This window comes from Hypanus sabinus, chromosome 6, assembly GCF_030144855.1.
Source record: "Hypanus sabinus isolate sHypSab1 chromosome 6, sHypSab1.hap1, whole genome shotgun sequence".
NCBI lineage: Eukaryota > Metazoa > Chordata > Chondrichthyes > Myliobatiformes > Dasyatidae > Hypanus > Hypanus sabinus.
Window position 1 is genome coordinate 79,811,141 of NC_082711.1, and position 17,837 is coordinate 79,828,977.

The 17,837-nt window shown below is 38.2% G+C and overlaps 1 protein-coding gene across 1 annotated transcript in view; it reads left to right on the forward strand.

Annotated features, from left to right (window-relative positions):
- The window catches only part of znf830 (zinc finger protein 830), a 76,543-nt gene that overhangs the window by 33,221 nt on the left and 25,485 nt on the right, over positions 1-17,837 (forward strand). Inside the window, exons 6-8 of the mRNA XM_059972472.1 lie at positions 14,258-14,345; positions 16,105-16,168; positions 16,345-16,425. Of these exons, the coding sequence (XP_059828455.1) occupies positions 14,258-14,345; positions 16,105-16,168; positions 16,345-16,425 (233 nt within the window). The remainder of the gene's footprint in view (positions 1-14,257; positions 14,346-16,104; positions 16,169-16,344; positions 16,426-17,837) is intronic.

The window sequence follows — 17,837 nt, forward strand, 5'->3', positions numbered from 1 at the left end:
TGGAAGGACTGCCTGGGGCCCTGAATGGAGGTGAAGGAGGATTTGTATGGGCAGGTATAACACCTAGAGCACTTGCTGCTTGCAGGGGTAAGTGCCAGGAGGGACAAATGGACAAGGGATCTGCAGAGGGAAGGGTGGATCCTTGCAGAAAGCAGAGAGAACTGGGGGAGATAAAGATATGGTTTGTGATTGGATCCCTTTGGAGATGGCGGAGGTTGCGGAGGCTGATGGGGTGAGCACAGATGTGCTGGAAATGGGAGGAGATGCAGGTGAGGGGAGCATCAATAGTGGAGGAAGAAGAAACCCTGTCCTTTAAACAAGGACATCTCTGATATCCTGGAACAGAAAGCTACATCCTCCGAACAGATGCGGTGGAAGCATGCTATCTGTTGCTCCCTGGGGCCGAGCATGGACTGAGTTGATATATGGACATCTTATGCATCATTATAAGATGTTCAATACAAATTGTTTATAATGTACCTCATTGTGATTGAGGATGTATCTATTTTAATTTACACTTTGTCACGCACCTCTAATAATAGTAAGTGAACGATTGAAACTGTGCTTAATTTTTAACAATTTTCACAAGGTTATAAACTTCCAGAAATGACAGATTGATCTGAGGTTATTAAATTGCAGCGTTGGGAATATTGAAGGATAGTGTTAAAATTTGGTACAGGGTATTGTGATTCAACTGAAGGTATGACTGGAAGACCAAGGATTTTATAGTAAATGAAGGGATTAAAATTTTTGCTTTGGTCTAAAAGCAATGATTTCAAACTTGCAAATGTTAGCTTTAAAGAAATTGCAACCCACTGAATATTATATCAGCAACTAATTAACCAGTCGGACCCACTTTATCTAAAGCTGATCCATTCTTATGGTTGCTTTTGTTGAGTAAAGTTCTTGAAAGAGAACCAGCAGAATTTCTGATGATGACTTTGGGAAAGAGACTATGATTGTTGGTGGTTAATGAGCAATATTAAATTATTGTTATAGCATACTGTTGCTTTTCTACAACACCTAAACACACTCCTTCCTTGTTCCTCCCCATCACTACTTCTCTGCCTTCTATCCTCTCAGCTCATGTTCCCTCTGTGCACTAAATCCATCACCTCTTCCTTTCTTTCCACAAGTGCTACTTTATTTTTATAAGTATCAGCAGTATTTTCCATTTTTACTTAATGTGCTAGTATTCAATGACACATTAAGTTCTACATATTTTGTGGCATCGTGTTGGTGTACAATGATTATAATTAAATTATTTCAATCTGGAGCATAAACATTTTAATGTATTAAATAAACCACGGTGAGCATCTAATATTTGTTCTTAGATTTGACTGTCTACTCAATTGTGCTGTCATATCAAAGGAGATATCCACATTGTCCTACTCTTGTACCCTTAATCGTATTTAATATTATCCAAATCTGTACTGAAAGTTGCTATTCAATTGATACCGCCATCATATCAGGCAGCTTAATACAGGTCATCAATCAGCATTAAAATGTCTCATTTGCCCAGCTGATCGTTTTCTTGATTGCCATATCTAAATATTCAGTTATCATGTAAATAAGCTTATTCCAAATATGTTTAATTTAAATTCCCTAGTTGCCACAAGAGAATTTAATTCATATCTTTTGGATTAGTACTGACTTGAACCATTAATTTGAAGTAGAAAACATTTGCCTTATTACATGCAATTCAGTGCTACAAAATATTGTTAAATTCTTAGTTGTGGTGCATTGGGCTTCTCTTGCCCTCCTGCGCTCATTCATTTCTGGATGATTTGTTAAGAGCAGTAAGTGCTAATTGTTATTGAGGGAATTTGTCAAACTTGTAAAACCAGATTGCTATTTTACTGTGTGGCATGTAATCACGAACACACCTTAAAAAATCTGATCATTATGCGGGTGTTGGTTACAATACCAACACCCAGGTAGCTGGAGAAAGTGAAGCTGGGGAAAGAAACAGAGTAATGGGGGCTGTGATGAGTAGGCTGAACAGAAGATTGGGATGAGAGAGGACAAGGGGGGAACAACAGCATTGTTGCTGTTTCCTGCACCCAAGCAGAACTCATCAATTTCATTAACTTGGCTATCAACTTCAACCCTATCCTCACATTCACTTGGTCCATCTTCGACACCTGTTTGTCCTATTTTAATCTTTCTGTCTCCATCTCAGGAAACAGATTACCCATCAATATCTACTACAGACCCACTCACTGACTCATAGTTGGACTACATTTTTCACCCTGTTCAATGCCATTCCTTTTTCTCATACTTTCCATCTGCTGAAATAAGATCTTCCACTCCCAGACATCTGAGATATCCTGCTCTTTCAGAAAATGGGGTTCCCTTCTACACTGTTACTGATGGAGCCCTGCTTGTATCTCCATTAGTTCCAATTTTCCTGCATTTATCCCATCCCAGCCCCAGACAGTACAGGGGTAAAGTTTCCCTGGTCCTCATATATCACCTCACCAGCCGATGTATCTAACTGGGAGACCTCAGTCAGTCGGATTGGGAGCAACATCTCCAACACCATCACACTGAGCACGGGCCCCCCCCCCCCCCCAAAGGCTGTGTGCTCAGTCCACTGCTGTTCCCTCTGCTGACCCACGACTGTGCAGCAATACACAGTTCGAATCACATCGTCAAGTTCGCCGATGACATGACCGTGGTGGGTCTCATCAGCAAGAACAACGAGTCAGCTTACAGAGAGGAGGTGCAGCGGCTAACGGGCTGGTGCAAAGCCAACAAATTGTTTCTGAATGTGAGCAAAACAAAAGAGATGGTTGTTAACTTCAGGAGAGCATGGAGTGACCACGCCCCGCTGAACATCGACGGCTTCTCAGTAGATATCGTTAAGAGCACCAAATTTCTCGGTGTTCACCTGGTGGAGAATCTCACCTGGTCCCTCAATACCAGCTCCATAGCCAAGAAAGCCCAGTAGCATCTCTACTTTCTGCGAAGGCTGAGAAAAGTCCATCTCCCACCCCCCATCCTCATCACATTCTACAGAGGATGTATCAAGAGCATCCTGAGCAGCTGCATCACTGCCTGGTTCAGGAATTGCACCATCTCAGATCGCAAGACTCTGCAGCGGATAGTGAGGTCAGCTGAGAAGATCGTCAGGTCTCTCTTCCTGCCGTTACAGACATTTACACCACACGCTGCACCCGCAAAACTAACAATATTGTGAAGGACCCTACGCACCCTTCACACAAACTCTTCTCCCTCCTGCTATCTGGCAAAAGGCACCAAAGCATTCGGGCTGTCACAACCAGACTGTGCAACAGTTTCTTCCCCCAAGCCATCAGACTCCTCAATACTCAGAGTCTAGACTGACATCTACATAATTTATTATTATATTGTAATTTGTCCTCAACTGTGCCTGTTGTCGTGTTTATTAATTATTGTACTGCCCTGCACTGTTTTGTGCACTTTATGTAGTCCTGGGCAGGTCTGTAGCCTAGTGCAGTTTTTATGTTTTACATAGTCTAGTGTAGCCTTGTGCTGTCTCACATAGCCTAGTATACTTTTGTGTTTCATTTAGCACTAGGGTCCAGGAGGAACGTTGTTTCATTTTTACTATGTACTGTACTAGCAGTTTATGGTTGAAATGACTAGACTTGACTAACAACCATACAGCACAACTTCTGCCAGCTACACCATTCTCTTACCAACTGCCACAGCTTTCCCCTCCCTTTCTGCAGCTCTCCCTGACTCTCAGATCCGTTCATCCCTCCGTCACAGACACTTGTACCTGTGACAATAAGAGGTCTGTGACACCTGTCCCTACACCACTTTCCTCACCACCATCTGAAACACTCCTTCCAGGTGAGGCAGTCATTCACATGCAAACCTTCTGGCTTTAATGATTACTTCTGGTGCCCCTGATGTGGCCTTTGCTATGTCAGTGAGACCAGACTCGGACTATGAAACCACTGGTGCTCTGTCTGCTGTGTCCAGATGGATCTCCCGGTTGCTAGCCATTTTAATTCTCCTCCCATTTTCCCACATCAATATGTCTATGTCTCCTGGCCTTCTCTACTGCCAGGCTAAGGCCTGATGCAAACTAGAGAACAGCACCTCCTTTTCCAGTCTACAATCTAATAGTAATATCATTCTCTGATTTCAGTAAACGGTTCCCTGCTCTTTCCCTTTTCTCTCTCCTCCTGATCTACCCAGTTTATCTTGCACTCACCCTGGCCCCCATCACCCTATTTCCTTTCCCTCCCCCAAACGCTCAACCTGCTTATCACTCACTTACTCCTCCCACTGGTTCTACTCCCCACTAGCCCCATCTGCCCTCCATTCTTCAACTTCCTCCCCATTCATATTCCATGATCTTCAGCCCTTTGTCACTTCTGTCTATTGTCACCCAGCTTGTGCTGCTGTCTCCACTTACCTTTACCATCTGCCTATCTCCCTCCTCATTTGGATGCTCCACCTCTCCTCTACCTTTCAGTCCAGATGAAGGGTCTCGACATAAAATGTTGATTTGTCTATTTCCATCAATTGATTGTGCCTAATTAACAGAGTTCCTCCAGATTCTAGTGTGTGCAGTCTGTTATATTTTTCTGGCTGATCTGCCCACTTTCCAATCTCCTTAATCCCTCCTATCCACTTACCTTTCCGTGATTTCTAATCCCTCCCCCCCCCCCCCCCCCCCACCATTTACTTCTGAGTACCATGAAACTCTGACAATCCAGTATCAGATTGTTCAAAAATCCTCTGGCTCATTGGGTTCTGCCTCCCACTCTCCCTTTAAACGTACCAGATTCATTGAAAAAAATGTGATAGCTCTGTGTAAGATCTTAAAACTAGTGAATTAACACCATTATTGGAGTGTTGCTGTATTGTCTCTTCCAACTCAGTACCTCACCTTTTCCACATGAACTTTATCCTCTCCCTCCAAGTCAGGTCAAGTCACTTTTATTTCATTTCGACCATAACTGCTGGTACAGTACATAGTAAAAATGAGACAGCATTTTTCAGGACCATGGTGTTACATGACACAGTACAAACACTAGGCTGAACTATGTAAAAAAAAACTAGACTACAGACCTACCCAGGACTGCATAAAGTGCACAAAACAGTGCAGGCAATACAATAAATAATAAACAGGACAATAGGGCAGTAAGGTGTCAGTCCAGGCTCTGGGTATTGGGGAGTCTGATAGCTTGGGGGAAGAAACTGTTACATAGTCTGGTTGTGAGAGCCCAAATGCTTCAGAGCCTTTTCCCAGACAGCAGATGGGAGAAGACTTTGTATGAGGGGTACGTGGGGCCCTTCATAATGCTATTTGCTTCGCGGATGCAGTGTGTAGTGTAAATGTCCGTGGTGGTGGGAAGAGAGACCCCAATGATCTTCTCAGCTGACCTCACTATCCGCTGCAGGGTCTTGCGATCCGAGATGGTGCAATTTCCGAACTAGGCAGCGATGCAGCTGCTCAGGATACTCTCAATACAACCCCTGTAGAATGTGATGAGGATCGGGGGGTGGGAGATGGACTTCTCTCAGCCTTCGCAGAAAGTAGAGACGCTGCTGGGCTTTCTTTGCTATGGAGCTGGTGTTGAGGGACCAGGTGAGATTCTCCGCCAGGTGAACACCAAGAAATTTGGTGCTCTTGACGATCTCTACCGAGGAGCCATGGATGTTCAGCAGGGAGTGGTTGCTCCATGCCCTCCTGAAGTCAACAACTATCCCTTTTATTTTGTTCACATTCAGAGACTGGTTGTTGGCTCTGCACCAGTCCGTTAGCCACTGCACCTCTCTGTAAGCTGACTCATTGTTCTTGCTGATGAGACCCACCACGGTCGTGTCATTGGCGAACTTGATGATGTGGTTTGAGCTGTGTGTTGCAGCACAGTCGTGGGTCAGCAGACTGAACAGTGGTGGACTGAGCACACAGCTCTGGAGTGGGGGGGGGGGGGGGCCTGCTCAGTGTGATGGTGTTGGAGATGCTGCTTCTGATCCAAACTGACTGAGGTCTCCCAGTCAGGAAGTCTAGGATCCAGTTGCAGAGGGAGGTGTTCAGGCCCAGTAGGCTCAGCTTTCCAGTCAGTTTCTGAGGGATGATTGTGTTGAATGCTGAACTGAAGTCTATGAATAGCATTCGAATGTACGTGTCTTTTTTTTGTCCAGGTGGGTTAGGGCCAGGTGGAGGGTGATGGCAATGACATCGTCCGTTGATACAGTTGGGACAGTACACAAACAGCAAATCCACACTGCATCATATCATTTTTACTCCTATTACTCCCTCCATTATTTATCCCTTTTGTACCTGTTTGGCCTAAAAATATACCTGATTCTGTTTCATTGTGCAGTGATTCAGGTGCCGTAGATTCCAGTTTATTGGGACACATTGGAACCAGTACATTTTGGCCCCATTCTGCCTCAACTAGCTGAAGGTTCATGGAAATAGTTAAATAGGCATAAAAAAAGAAAACTACTGTTTAACTGAATAACAATTTATGTATTTAAATGAAATACAGACCAAATTAGAACACTACTAATACCATACTATGATGCTATAAAACTCTGTATAAGTTCCTTTTAGTTATTGAGAGAGGAATTTTTTTTTTTAAACTTTTTTATTGCATTTTTAAATGATTACAAGGTATGAAAAAACAATGTATATAACCCATACCCCCTCCCCTTAACCCCTCCCCCCTCCCCTTAACCCCTCCCCCCCTAACAGCCCTATAGAAAAAAAAAGAAAGAAAGAAAGAAAGAAAGAATGCCTAGTGGTTGGAAGATCTCCACATGCTCCATGGAATTCGTAATAATTTTAATATGTATATTTATTTCTTTCCCCTAATAACCAATTGTTTCATCTTCAAAGCATCTATATATTTAATCCTGTCTTTTGTAAATAAGGGCTCCAAATTTTCAAAAATGTTTCATATTTATCTCTTAAATTATAAGTAATTTTTTCTAATGGAATACAACCATAGATTTCTTTCTTCCAAGAATCTATACTTAAATGTGTATCCGATTTCCAAGTAACTGCAATAGCTTTTTTGGCTACTGCCAGTGCAATTTTTATAAATTCTTTCTGATACTTATTTAGTTTGAGTTTCGGTTTTATCCCTTCAATATCACATAGTAAAAATAATATTGGATTATGAGGAAATTGTGTTCCTGTAATTTGTTCCAGTAAAAGTCTTAAATTTGTCCAAAAAGGTTGAATTTTAGAGCAAGACCATGTCGAATGTAAAAAAGTACCAGTTTCCTGGTTACATCGGAAACACTGATCCGATAAATTTGGATTAAATTTTTTTATTTTTTGTGGTGTAATATATAATTGATGTAGAAAATTATACTGCACTAATCTTAACCGAACATTTATTGTATTTGTCATACTGTCAAGACATAGTCTTGACCAATTTGTTTCTTCAATTTTAATATTCAAATCACTTTCCCATTTTTGTCTTGACTTATGGACTCCTTGCTTAATTACCTGTCTTTGAATCAAATTATACATGCAAGATATAAATTTTTTGATATTTCCTTTTTGAATTAAAATTTCTATTTCATTAGATTTCGGCAATAACATTGTTTGACCTAATTTTTCTCTTAAATAAGCCCTTAATTGAAAGTAACAAAATAAAGTGTTGTTTGATATTTTATATTTATTCTTTAATTGTTCAAATGACATTAATATACCTCCTTCAAAACAATTCCCTATATATCTAATCCCATTTTGAATCCAATTATATAAAAGTTGGTTGTCCATTGTGAAAGGAATAAGTCTATTTTGAATTAAAGATCTCTTTGCTAATAAAGATTTTTTTATCTCATCATCAACATTTATCTTATTCCATAAATCAATCAAATGTTTTAATATAGGAGATTCTTTCTTTTCCCGTATCCATTTAGATTCCCATTTGTATATAAAATCTTCTGGTACATTTTCTCCTATTTTATCTAATTCTATTCTAATCCATGCCGGTTTATCTTTCTCGAAAAAAGATGCAATAAATCTAAGTTGATTTGCTTTATAATAATTCTTAAAATTTGGAAGTTGTAATCCTCCTAGATCAAATTTCCATGTCAATTTTTCCAACGATATTCTGGACATCTTACCTTTCCAGAGGAATTTCCTCAGATATTTGTTTAACTCTTGAAAAAACTTCTGGGGTAATTGTATTGGTAATGATTGAAATAAATATTGTAATCTAGGGAATATATTCATTTTTATAGTATTTACTCTACCTACTAATGTTATTGGTAATGCCATCCATTTTTCAAGATCTTCCTGAATTTTTTTCAAAAGTGGTAAGTAATTTAATTTGTATAAGTTTTTTATATCATTATCAACTCTTATACCTAAATATTTTATACCATTTGCTGGCCATCTAAATTGAGTTATTAATCGACATTGATTATAATCTCCTTTAGTAAGAGGTAAAATTTCACTTTTATCCCAATTTATTTTATAACCCGATATTTTCCCATATTCTTCTAGTCTATAAGATAATTTGCGTAGTGAATGTAATGGATCTGTTAAATAAATTAGAACATCATCAGCAAATAAGTTAATCTTGTATTCTTCCTGATTAACTCTGAAACCCTTAATATCTGGGTCCATTCTGATTAATTCAGCTAGTGGTTCTATTGCCAACACAAACAAAGCAGGTGATAGTGGGCAACCTTGCCGAGTTGATCTTGTTAACTGAAATGATGTTGAAATTTGACCATTTGTCACTACTTTAGCTTTGGGATTAGTATTTAAGGTTTTAATCCATTTTATAAATGATGTTCCTAATCCATATTTTTCCAATACCTTAAATAAAAAATCCCATTCCAATCTATCAAATGCTTCCTCTGCATCTAAAGCAACCGCCACACTCATTTCCTCCCTCTTTTGTGCTAAATGGATTATACTAAATAACCGAGTTACATTATCTGCCGATTGTCTATTTTTGATAAATCCTGTTTGATCCATATGCTCTAATTTTGGTAAGCATTTAGATAATCTATTAGATAAGATTTTTGCTATTATTTTATAATCAGTGTTTAATAAAGAAATAGGTCTATATGATGCTGGTTTTAAAAGGTCTCTGTCTTTTTTTGGCAATACTATTAAAATAGCTGTTGAAAAAGATTCTGGAAGTTTATGCGTTCTTTCCGCCTGATATATTAACTCCATAAAAGGAGGAATTAATAAATCTTTAAACTTTTTATAAAATTCAGGTGGAAAACCATCTTCTCCTGGAGATTTATTACTTTGAAGTGATCCCAAAGCTTCTTCAACTTCTTTCAATGTAAAAGACATACCTAATCCCTTCTGTTCTTCTGTATTTAATTTTGGAAGAGTTATTTGTGATAAAAATTCTTCTATCTTAACATCATCATTCTTTGATTCTGATTTATACAACTTAGAATAAAAATTCTTAAAAGCCTCATTAATTTCTAGAGGTTTATAAGTAATTTCATTCACTTTTGTTCGAATTGCATTTATTGTTTTAGAAATCTGATCTATTTTTAACTGCCATGCAAGAACTTTATGTGATCTTTCACCTAATTCATAATATCTCTGTTTAGTTCTCATAATTGCTTTTTCTGTTCGATATGTCTGGAGTGTATTATATTTTAACTTCTTATTAATAAGTTGTCTTCGTTTTTCTTCTGTCATATTTCTTTGAGATTCTTTTTCTAATTTTATAATCTCTTTTTCCAATTGGTCTATTTCTATCATATATTCCTTCTTAATTTTAGAAGTATAACTTATTATCTGACCTCTCAAATATGCTTTCATTGCTTCCCACAATATAAATTTATCAACTGAATGTTAATTTGTATCTAAAAAGAACTGAATCCGCTTTTTCATAAAATCACAAAAATCTTGACGTTTTAGTAAAATTGAATTAAATCTCCATCTATAAATTGATTCCTCTTTATCTATCATTATCATTGTCATTATTAAAGGAGAGTGATCAGACAATATTCTTGCTTTATATTCCATGTTTTTCACTCTATCTTGAATATTTGTTGATAACAGGAAAAAATCTATCCTTGAATATGTTTTATGTCTATTTGAATAAAATGAATAATCCCTTTCTTTTGGATTGATTCTTCTCCATATATCAATCAAATTTAGATCTTTCATCAATGATAGAGTTAATTTTGCTACTTTTGATTTTGTAATAGCCTTTGTTGATCTATCTAAAACTGGATCTAAACAAAAATTAAAATCTCCACCTATTAATATTTTATCATGTGCATTAGCCAAATTCAAAAAGACCTCCTGTATAAATTTTACATCATTTTCATTTGGTGCATAAATATTCATAAGAGTCCATAGTTCTGAAAAAATTTGACAATGTATAATTAAATATCTTCCTGCCGAATCAATTAATACATTTTGTATTTTAATTGGTAAATTTTTATTAACCAAAATTGCAACTCCTCTTGCCTTTGAGTTAAATGAAGCTGCAATAACATTTCCAACCCAGTCTCTTTTTAATTTCTGATGTTCTATATCCGTTAAATGAGTTTCTTGTAAGAAAGCTATATCTATTTTCATTTTTTTAATGTATGTTAAAATTCTTTTTCTTTTTATTGGTCCATTAAGCCCATTAACATTAAAACTTAAAAAATTCAATAAGTTAGTCATTATTTTTATTTATGTTACTCCAATCTATAATAATACCTAATCTTTCAACTTTCATTATGTCCTGGGAAATCTTTTTAGAAGTCTCCATGTTGCTATGTGTGTCCCCACCAATCATCCAGGCAAAAGAATAGAAGAAAAATAGAAAATAAAGAAAAAAACAAAATACCCCCCTACTAATGTTGTGAAAGAAAAGAAACACAACATTACCCCCCTCTATTGTACGGGTCATGGCAATCGCCATGATTACACACGTGAATCCCGTAGCAACCGATTCAAAGCTCCCCAGCCCCCCCGCAACGTGAAAAATATATATATAAAAAAAACATACTATTCTCAATTAATATTTCTAAAATATTACTTTTCTCCCTTATATCATCCTTAAATGTCCATCAGTTCCATTTACTTTCTCTGTCTTCGTCTTTAACCATTACATTTAGAAATCTCTGCTTTTATTCAACGAAGAGATGGAAGTCTTTGTGCAAACACCTCCGCATCTTGATAATCAGAAAAAAATCTTTTCCTTCCTCCAAAAAAATTATCAGTGTTGCTGGGTGACGCATTGAAAACTTATAACCTTTTTCCCACAAAACCTTTTTAACTGGGTTAAATTCTTTCTTTCTCTTCAAAAGGTTATAACTTATATCAGGATAAAAAAGAACTGGTTTCTCAGCTACCATCAACGGACCTTTTCTTCTTTTAGCACCCTGGGCAGCCGCCCTCAAAATCTTTTCTTTATCCTGGTATCTTAAACATCTTATCAAAATTGATCGCGGATTTTGATCATCTTGAGATCTTGGTCTTAAAGCTCTGTGCACCCTTTCAATCTCAATTAAAGCTTCTTCTCCCATTTCCAATTTTTCAGGAATCCATTTTTGAAAAAAATTTATTGGGTTTTCTCCTTCGGTACCTTCTTTAAGTCCAACAATTTTAATATTGTTGCGTCTACTAAAATTTTCAAGTTTATCAATTTTTCCCACGAGTTGTTTTCTTTCTGATGTCCAGGCATCATTATCATCTTCCATCCTCTTCATTCTTCCCTCCATTTCTTCCATTCTGACGTCCAAATCTATAATTTTCTTTTCCATTTTTTCTTGTTTCTTTGTCATTTTATCAAACATAGCCTCCATATTTGTTATTTTTTCTGTAATTACTTTTTGGTTACTTTTAATTACTTTTTCTAATTTTAGAAATCTAAGCATTATTTGCCTCAAAGTCTTTTTTGTATTTTCAGAGGAACTTTCATCTTCTCGATCTTCGTCTGATTTTTCCAGAGAGTCCGCCTCTCTCTCAGACTCACTTTCACTGTCGGTTTCAGTCGTTGCTGGGATTTGTAGTTATGGTTGTTCTCTTTTGCGCATGCTCGTTCCTTTACGCTTGCGCAGTTCTCGTTGATCTTTCCCTTTAGAAATGGCCGATGCTGCCGCAGTCTCCTTTTCTGTTTCACCGGTGGTGTATTGTACCTGAGTCCGCGGTTCTTCGGTAGAAGTAGGCCTTGATTCTGTTCCAACTTGAGCGGTCTTCGCGGTAGCAGTTTTCTTCGTCCTCTGTTTATGAGGCATAGCTTAAAACAATCTGGAGTAGTTTATAAGTAACCTTAAAAAAGTATTAATTAACTTTTCTTCACTTAAACATTAATTTATTAACTTTTTTACGGGAGGGCTGGGTTCCAGCGTCTCGATCCTACGTCATCACGTGACGTCCCCCCGAGAGAGGAATTCATACAGTACATGCTGCCCTGTTCTTTTGATTGACTTAAATGAACAAAATCAACGTAGACACCTAGTACAAATAATGGACTGCCTTCATACGAAGCTTTAATGATTGCATCCTCCAAATCTTCATTTTCATTATAACATTCAGGAATAATTACCAATACGTCCAAGTTCTTAGGATGCTGCCTGGCCTACTGAGTTCCTCCCACATTTTGTGTGTGTTGTGAAGGTAGTGAAATCTTTTCATTTTCACTACCGGCTATTTCTGGCATCGCTCAGTGCTCAGCTCACTACAGTTCTGAATTGATCAACTGCTTATTTCTCGCCAACTATCAGTGACACAGAACTCACAACTGACACTGTTTATAAACTGTTCGCTCCAAGTACAGTGTAGTGTGCAGTGGCCACATAAGTGCAAGTGACTGGCGCTTGTTAGAAACTGTTCAGAAACAGTCTCCTGTCCCAATTATGCAACAAAGTGTCCCAAATAAGCAAAGGGAATCCTGGCTATTTTCTCAATTAGTCTTTGTTCTTTAGGAGTTATCCCAAATATGCATCTGCCCCAATTAATTGGAACCCACTGTGTTGAGTCTATGTAAAATGGCCCTTCAGTTATTGCTAATTCTAACTGTATTTCCTGTTGCATACTCTCCAAAATACTTTATCAAATTTATCAACAAAATTAATAAGAGTGACCGGTCAGGACTATTTTGTTTAAAAATTACTTAATTTGGTTGTATTTAAAGTTTTTAAATAAAATTAGATGTAAAAGAAATCACATAATTTGATGTTAGTTTTTTATATTATAATGCTTTCTTTGGAGTTTCATTTTTGCTTGTCTCGAAAGCCTGGAATTATAGAACTAGATACTATTTACCTCAGATTATCTTAGACAACATTTGTATTCATATCACTGAAATAAAAATTATTGCCCAGAAATTACACTCCTCATGACATTTTTTGTGCAGTAATTCAATTTTAAAGGTACATTTTTCATCCCATCAGTGACAGGAAAATGAAAGAACTGACCCTGTAGTAGATGGTGAGTAATATGTGAGGTAAAGTTTGTTCATTGTTACCCCAGCCTCACTTATTATCGCTGGATATCAGGTTACTGTCAGCCTTTCCACATGATGAACAGTAGAGATCTAAATGCCATCTCCGATAGTCTGATCTGTGTGACAAGGTACCAGTCACAGCATAGGATTTGGATCTGGCTAGAGGAACTGCAAAACTGTGTCCCATTCCGTCCACCCACCAATCCCATCCCTTCTCCAAGATTGATCCCTTTTCAGCCATTGTCAACCACCATGGAAAGAAATTCTTCAAATCAATCACATCACAGCAAAGTTTTTACACATGAAACAAGATGAAAACCATCAAGGCAATTTTGTTAAGTGCATTCTTTCCCAATTACCCAATTTTCTTTCTTTTTCTCCCAAATTACCATACTGCTTATTAATGCTTCACGCAGGACTCATTTGTTAAGGAGAAAAAGGTTGGACTGTAGTCTCTAGATTTATTAGTTTTTTTTAGTCAGAAAGAATTTGAAGCAAACTGCTTTTAAATGCAGTGGCCACTGTCAGTGCTTCCTCAAGCTTCTTCCCAAATTCTCAGACTCTGCCAGAAATTTTAGCCACAGTTGTTGGAGAAAGCAAAACATCTCCAGAGTTGATCTATTGCCCAATCGTGATATGAACCCCAGACAGACAGATGCGTACTCATAATTAGTGTTTCTTCTATACAGCTACATAATGGTGTTGAAAGAGAATGAAACGGGTAGATTGTCTTAGTAAAAGCATTCTGATATGTAAGTGAAAGAAAATTTGAATGCTTAAGGAGAAACTGAAAACTAATGCCTTCAGTTCAAATTCCCTGTTTTGATTTCTAACTTGTTTCGTCCCCACACTCTCTCCAGACTTCTTTGATAGCGGTCTAACACCTACTGCTGTTTCTCATTCTGGATCTATCCAAAAACCAGAACAAGCAGAGAAGACTGTGGAAAGGTGAAATTCTGATGTGGTAATTATGAACTAATTACAAAGCAAGTTTAGTAATTGTAACATATGTAAATGGTGTGTATGATTTTAAATACTATTCATTTCTGAAAAAGGTCTATTTAAATTTTAATTATTAATTTGTTTTCATTATATCTTGATAAACAAATATGTCATGCAAAACCCTATAACCATATTTATTTGGTAGGCCTCCACCTCTTATAAACATTTTCTAATCATTATTTTCACTTTATGTAACATGATAGATGTCAAAAGTGTTACTAGAACAATTAAAAAAATAAGTTTAATAATTCACAAAATACTGGAGGAACTCTGCAGGTCAGGCAGCATCTGTGGTAATGAATTAACTGTCAACATTTCGGGCTGAGCCACTTTTTCAGGTGTGAGTAGGAAGGGGGAAGGTGCCAGATGTAAAAGGGTAGGGAGAGGGGAAGGAGGACAGGCTAGAAGGTGATAGCTGAAGCCAGGTAGCTGGAGAAGATAAAGGGCTGGAGAAGAAGGAATCTGATAGGAGCAGAGTGCACCTTGGGAGAAAAGGAAGAAGAAGATGCACCAGAGTGGAGGTGATAGGCAGCTGAGGAGAAGAGATAGGAGGTCAGAGTGAGGAATTAAAGAGGAGGAAAGGTGGGTGGGAAGAAATACCAGAAGGAAAAATCGATGTTCATGCCATTAGGTTGGAGGCTACCTAGACAGAATGAGGTGTTACTTCTCCATCCTAAAAGTGGTCTTTTCATGACAAAAGAGGAGGCCATGTCAGAATGGGAACGGAGAAAGGAATTAAAATGTTTGGCTACTGGGAAATTCTGCTTTTGGCAGGTGGAGTGGAGGTGCTTGACAAAGTGGACCCCAGTTTACATCGGGTCACACTAATATAGAGGAGGCTGCATCAGGGGTACCTGATGCAATAGACGACCCTAACAGATTCTTAGGTGAAGTGTTGCCTCACCTGGAAGGACTGTCTGAGGCCCTGAATAACGGTAAGGGAGGAGGTGAATGGCAGGTGTAGCATTTCTGTCATTTGCAGGGATATGTAGCAGGTGGGATATTAGGGGGACAAATAGACAAGGAAATCATGGAGGGGGCAATCTCTGTGGGGGGATGTAAAGATGTGTTTGGTGCTAGAATCTCATTGAAGATGGCAGAATTTGTGGAGAATGATGTGTTGGATGTGCTGCTTCGTGGGATGATAGGTGAGGACAAGAGGAACTCTATCCCTGTTAAGGCAGTAGTAAGATGGGGTGAGCTCGAACGTCTGGGAAATGGAGAAGATGTGGGTGAGGACAACATCAGTGGTGGAAGAAGGGAAACATCATTCTTTGAAGGAGGACATCTCTGATGTTCTGGAAAGGAAGGCCTCATCCTGGGAACAGATGCGGTGGAGATGAAGGAACTGAGAAAAGAGAATAATATTTTTACAGGAGACAGGGTAGGAGGAGGTACAGTCAAGACAGCCATGATAACCAGTAGGCTTATAAAAGATATCGGTAGACAGTTTTGATCGAGAAAGTGGAGAGAAGTGTCAGAAATTGTCTAAGTGAATTTATTTATTACAAAAGCTAATAAAAATCAATAAGTCTATTTTTAAAGAATTCGTGTTCATTTAGTATTGAGAATACTAAAGTACTTTTCAGGACAGAAGATTGTATTCATTCTCTCTGAAAAGTTCATGTCATTGTTAAACAAGGTGAACTAAATTTCTGATAATTAATTGCTTCAAAACATAATCAGAATAATGCTGTTTCTTTAGGAAAGAGAATACTGCTGAATCTTTGCCAGAAGGATTCTTTGATGATCCAGTAAAGGATGCAATGGCAAGTACATATAGAATCTACATTATTCTCCAAAGCTAATACAATTTTTAATTACACGTCTTTATTTGCTGCCTGTTTTTGCAAGGTTTATTTTGATAAGCTGTAGAGAACAACACAGACCTGCTATATTTCTGTTAACTGATTATTACCTTTCTCACTCTCGCCTAATACTGCAGGTGCGGAAGGTAGACCTACCGAAAGATCAGATGGATAAAGAATGGGAAGAATTTCAAAAAGAAATCAGACAGGTTAATACGGTGAGTCATTTTAAGAATATGAAGTATTATTTGCAGTCACATGCTAGAAAACTGGATAGAAGATCATCTATCCTTTATTATTAAACTGCACTGTTTCAAATCTGGGTCAGAACTTATAAAGCAATGTGCACCTGCATTGGGCTCTCAGATGTTTTTTTAAAGTATTTTTAGGACCTATTGGCAAGGCCAGCATTTATAGCCTATTCTTAGTTAAGAAGATGGTGGTGTGTAGCTTTCTCACCCGCTGTAAGTGCTATTTTGGTATTGGTTTATTACTGTCATTTATCAAGATGCACTGAAAAGATTGTCTTACATACGGTTTATACAAATTAAATCATTACACAGTACGTTGAGCTAGAATAAGATAAAGTAATAACAATGCAGAATAAAGTGTCAAAGCCACCTTAAAACGCATGATCATAACGAGATTGATAGGCCAAAAGTCCATCTGTTCGTACCACTGGTCCATTCAAGAGTCTGATAAAATGGGATAGAAGCTATCCTTGAGCCTGGTGGTCAGTGCTTTCAAGCATGTATATCTTTGGCCTGATGGGAGAGGGGAGAATGTCTGTGGTGGGTGGGATTTTTGATTACGCACGCTACTTTACAGAGGCAATGAGAAGTATAGACAGAGTCCACAGGGGGAGACTGGTTCTTGTGATGTGCTGAGCTATGTCAACAACTCTGTGGTTTGTTGAAGTCATGCGCAAAGCAGTTGCCATAGCAAAGTGTTATGCACCCAGACAGAATGTATCTGCGGTGTATCGGTAAAAATTGGTAAGAGTTTATAGGGACAAATCACATTTGTTTAGTAACTGAGGCATTGCTGAACTTTCTTGGCTGAGATGTCAATGTGGCTAGAACATGGCAGACTATTGGTGATAAGCAACACACATAAAATGCTGGAAACATCGACTGTTCTCTTTTTCAAAGATGCTGCCTGGCCTGCTGAGTTCCGCCAGCATTTTGGGTGTGTTGTTTGGATTTCCAGCGTCTCCATTTTCTCCTGTTTGTGAGGCTTTTCACACCTCGAAACTTAAAGCTCTCAACCTCAAGACTGGTCCTTTTGCTGATGATACTCCCAACAGTGTTGAGGAGGAAGCTGCAGACTTTAGACCCCGCATCGGGTCATCAACGTATCTTCATGTCAGGGTTACACCTTACTTGGCCACCTTCCTTGTGAACAAAGCAGATGAGTTTAGAACGTGGATCATTACTTGGAGCTATGATGTGGTGGCCATTACAGAGACTTGGATGGCTCAGGGACAGGATTGGTTATGTCAGGTGCCGGGTTTTAGATGTTTCAGGAAGGATAGGGAGGGAGGCAGAAGAAGTGGCACTGTTGATCAGAGATAGGGTCACAGCTGCAGAAAAGGTGGATGTCATGGAGGGATTGTCTATGGAGTCTCTCT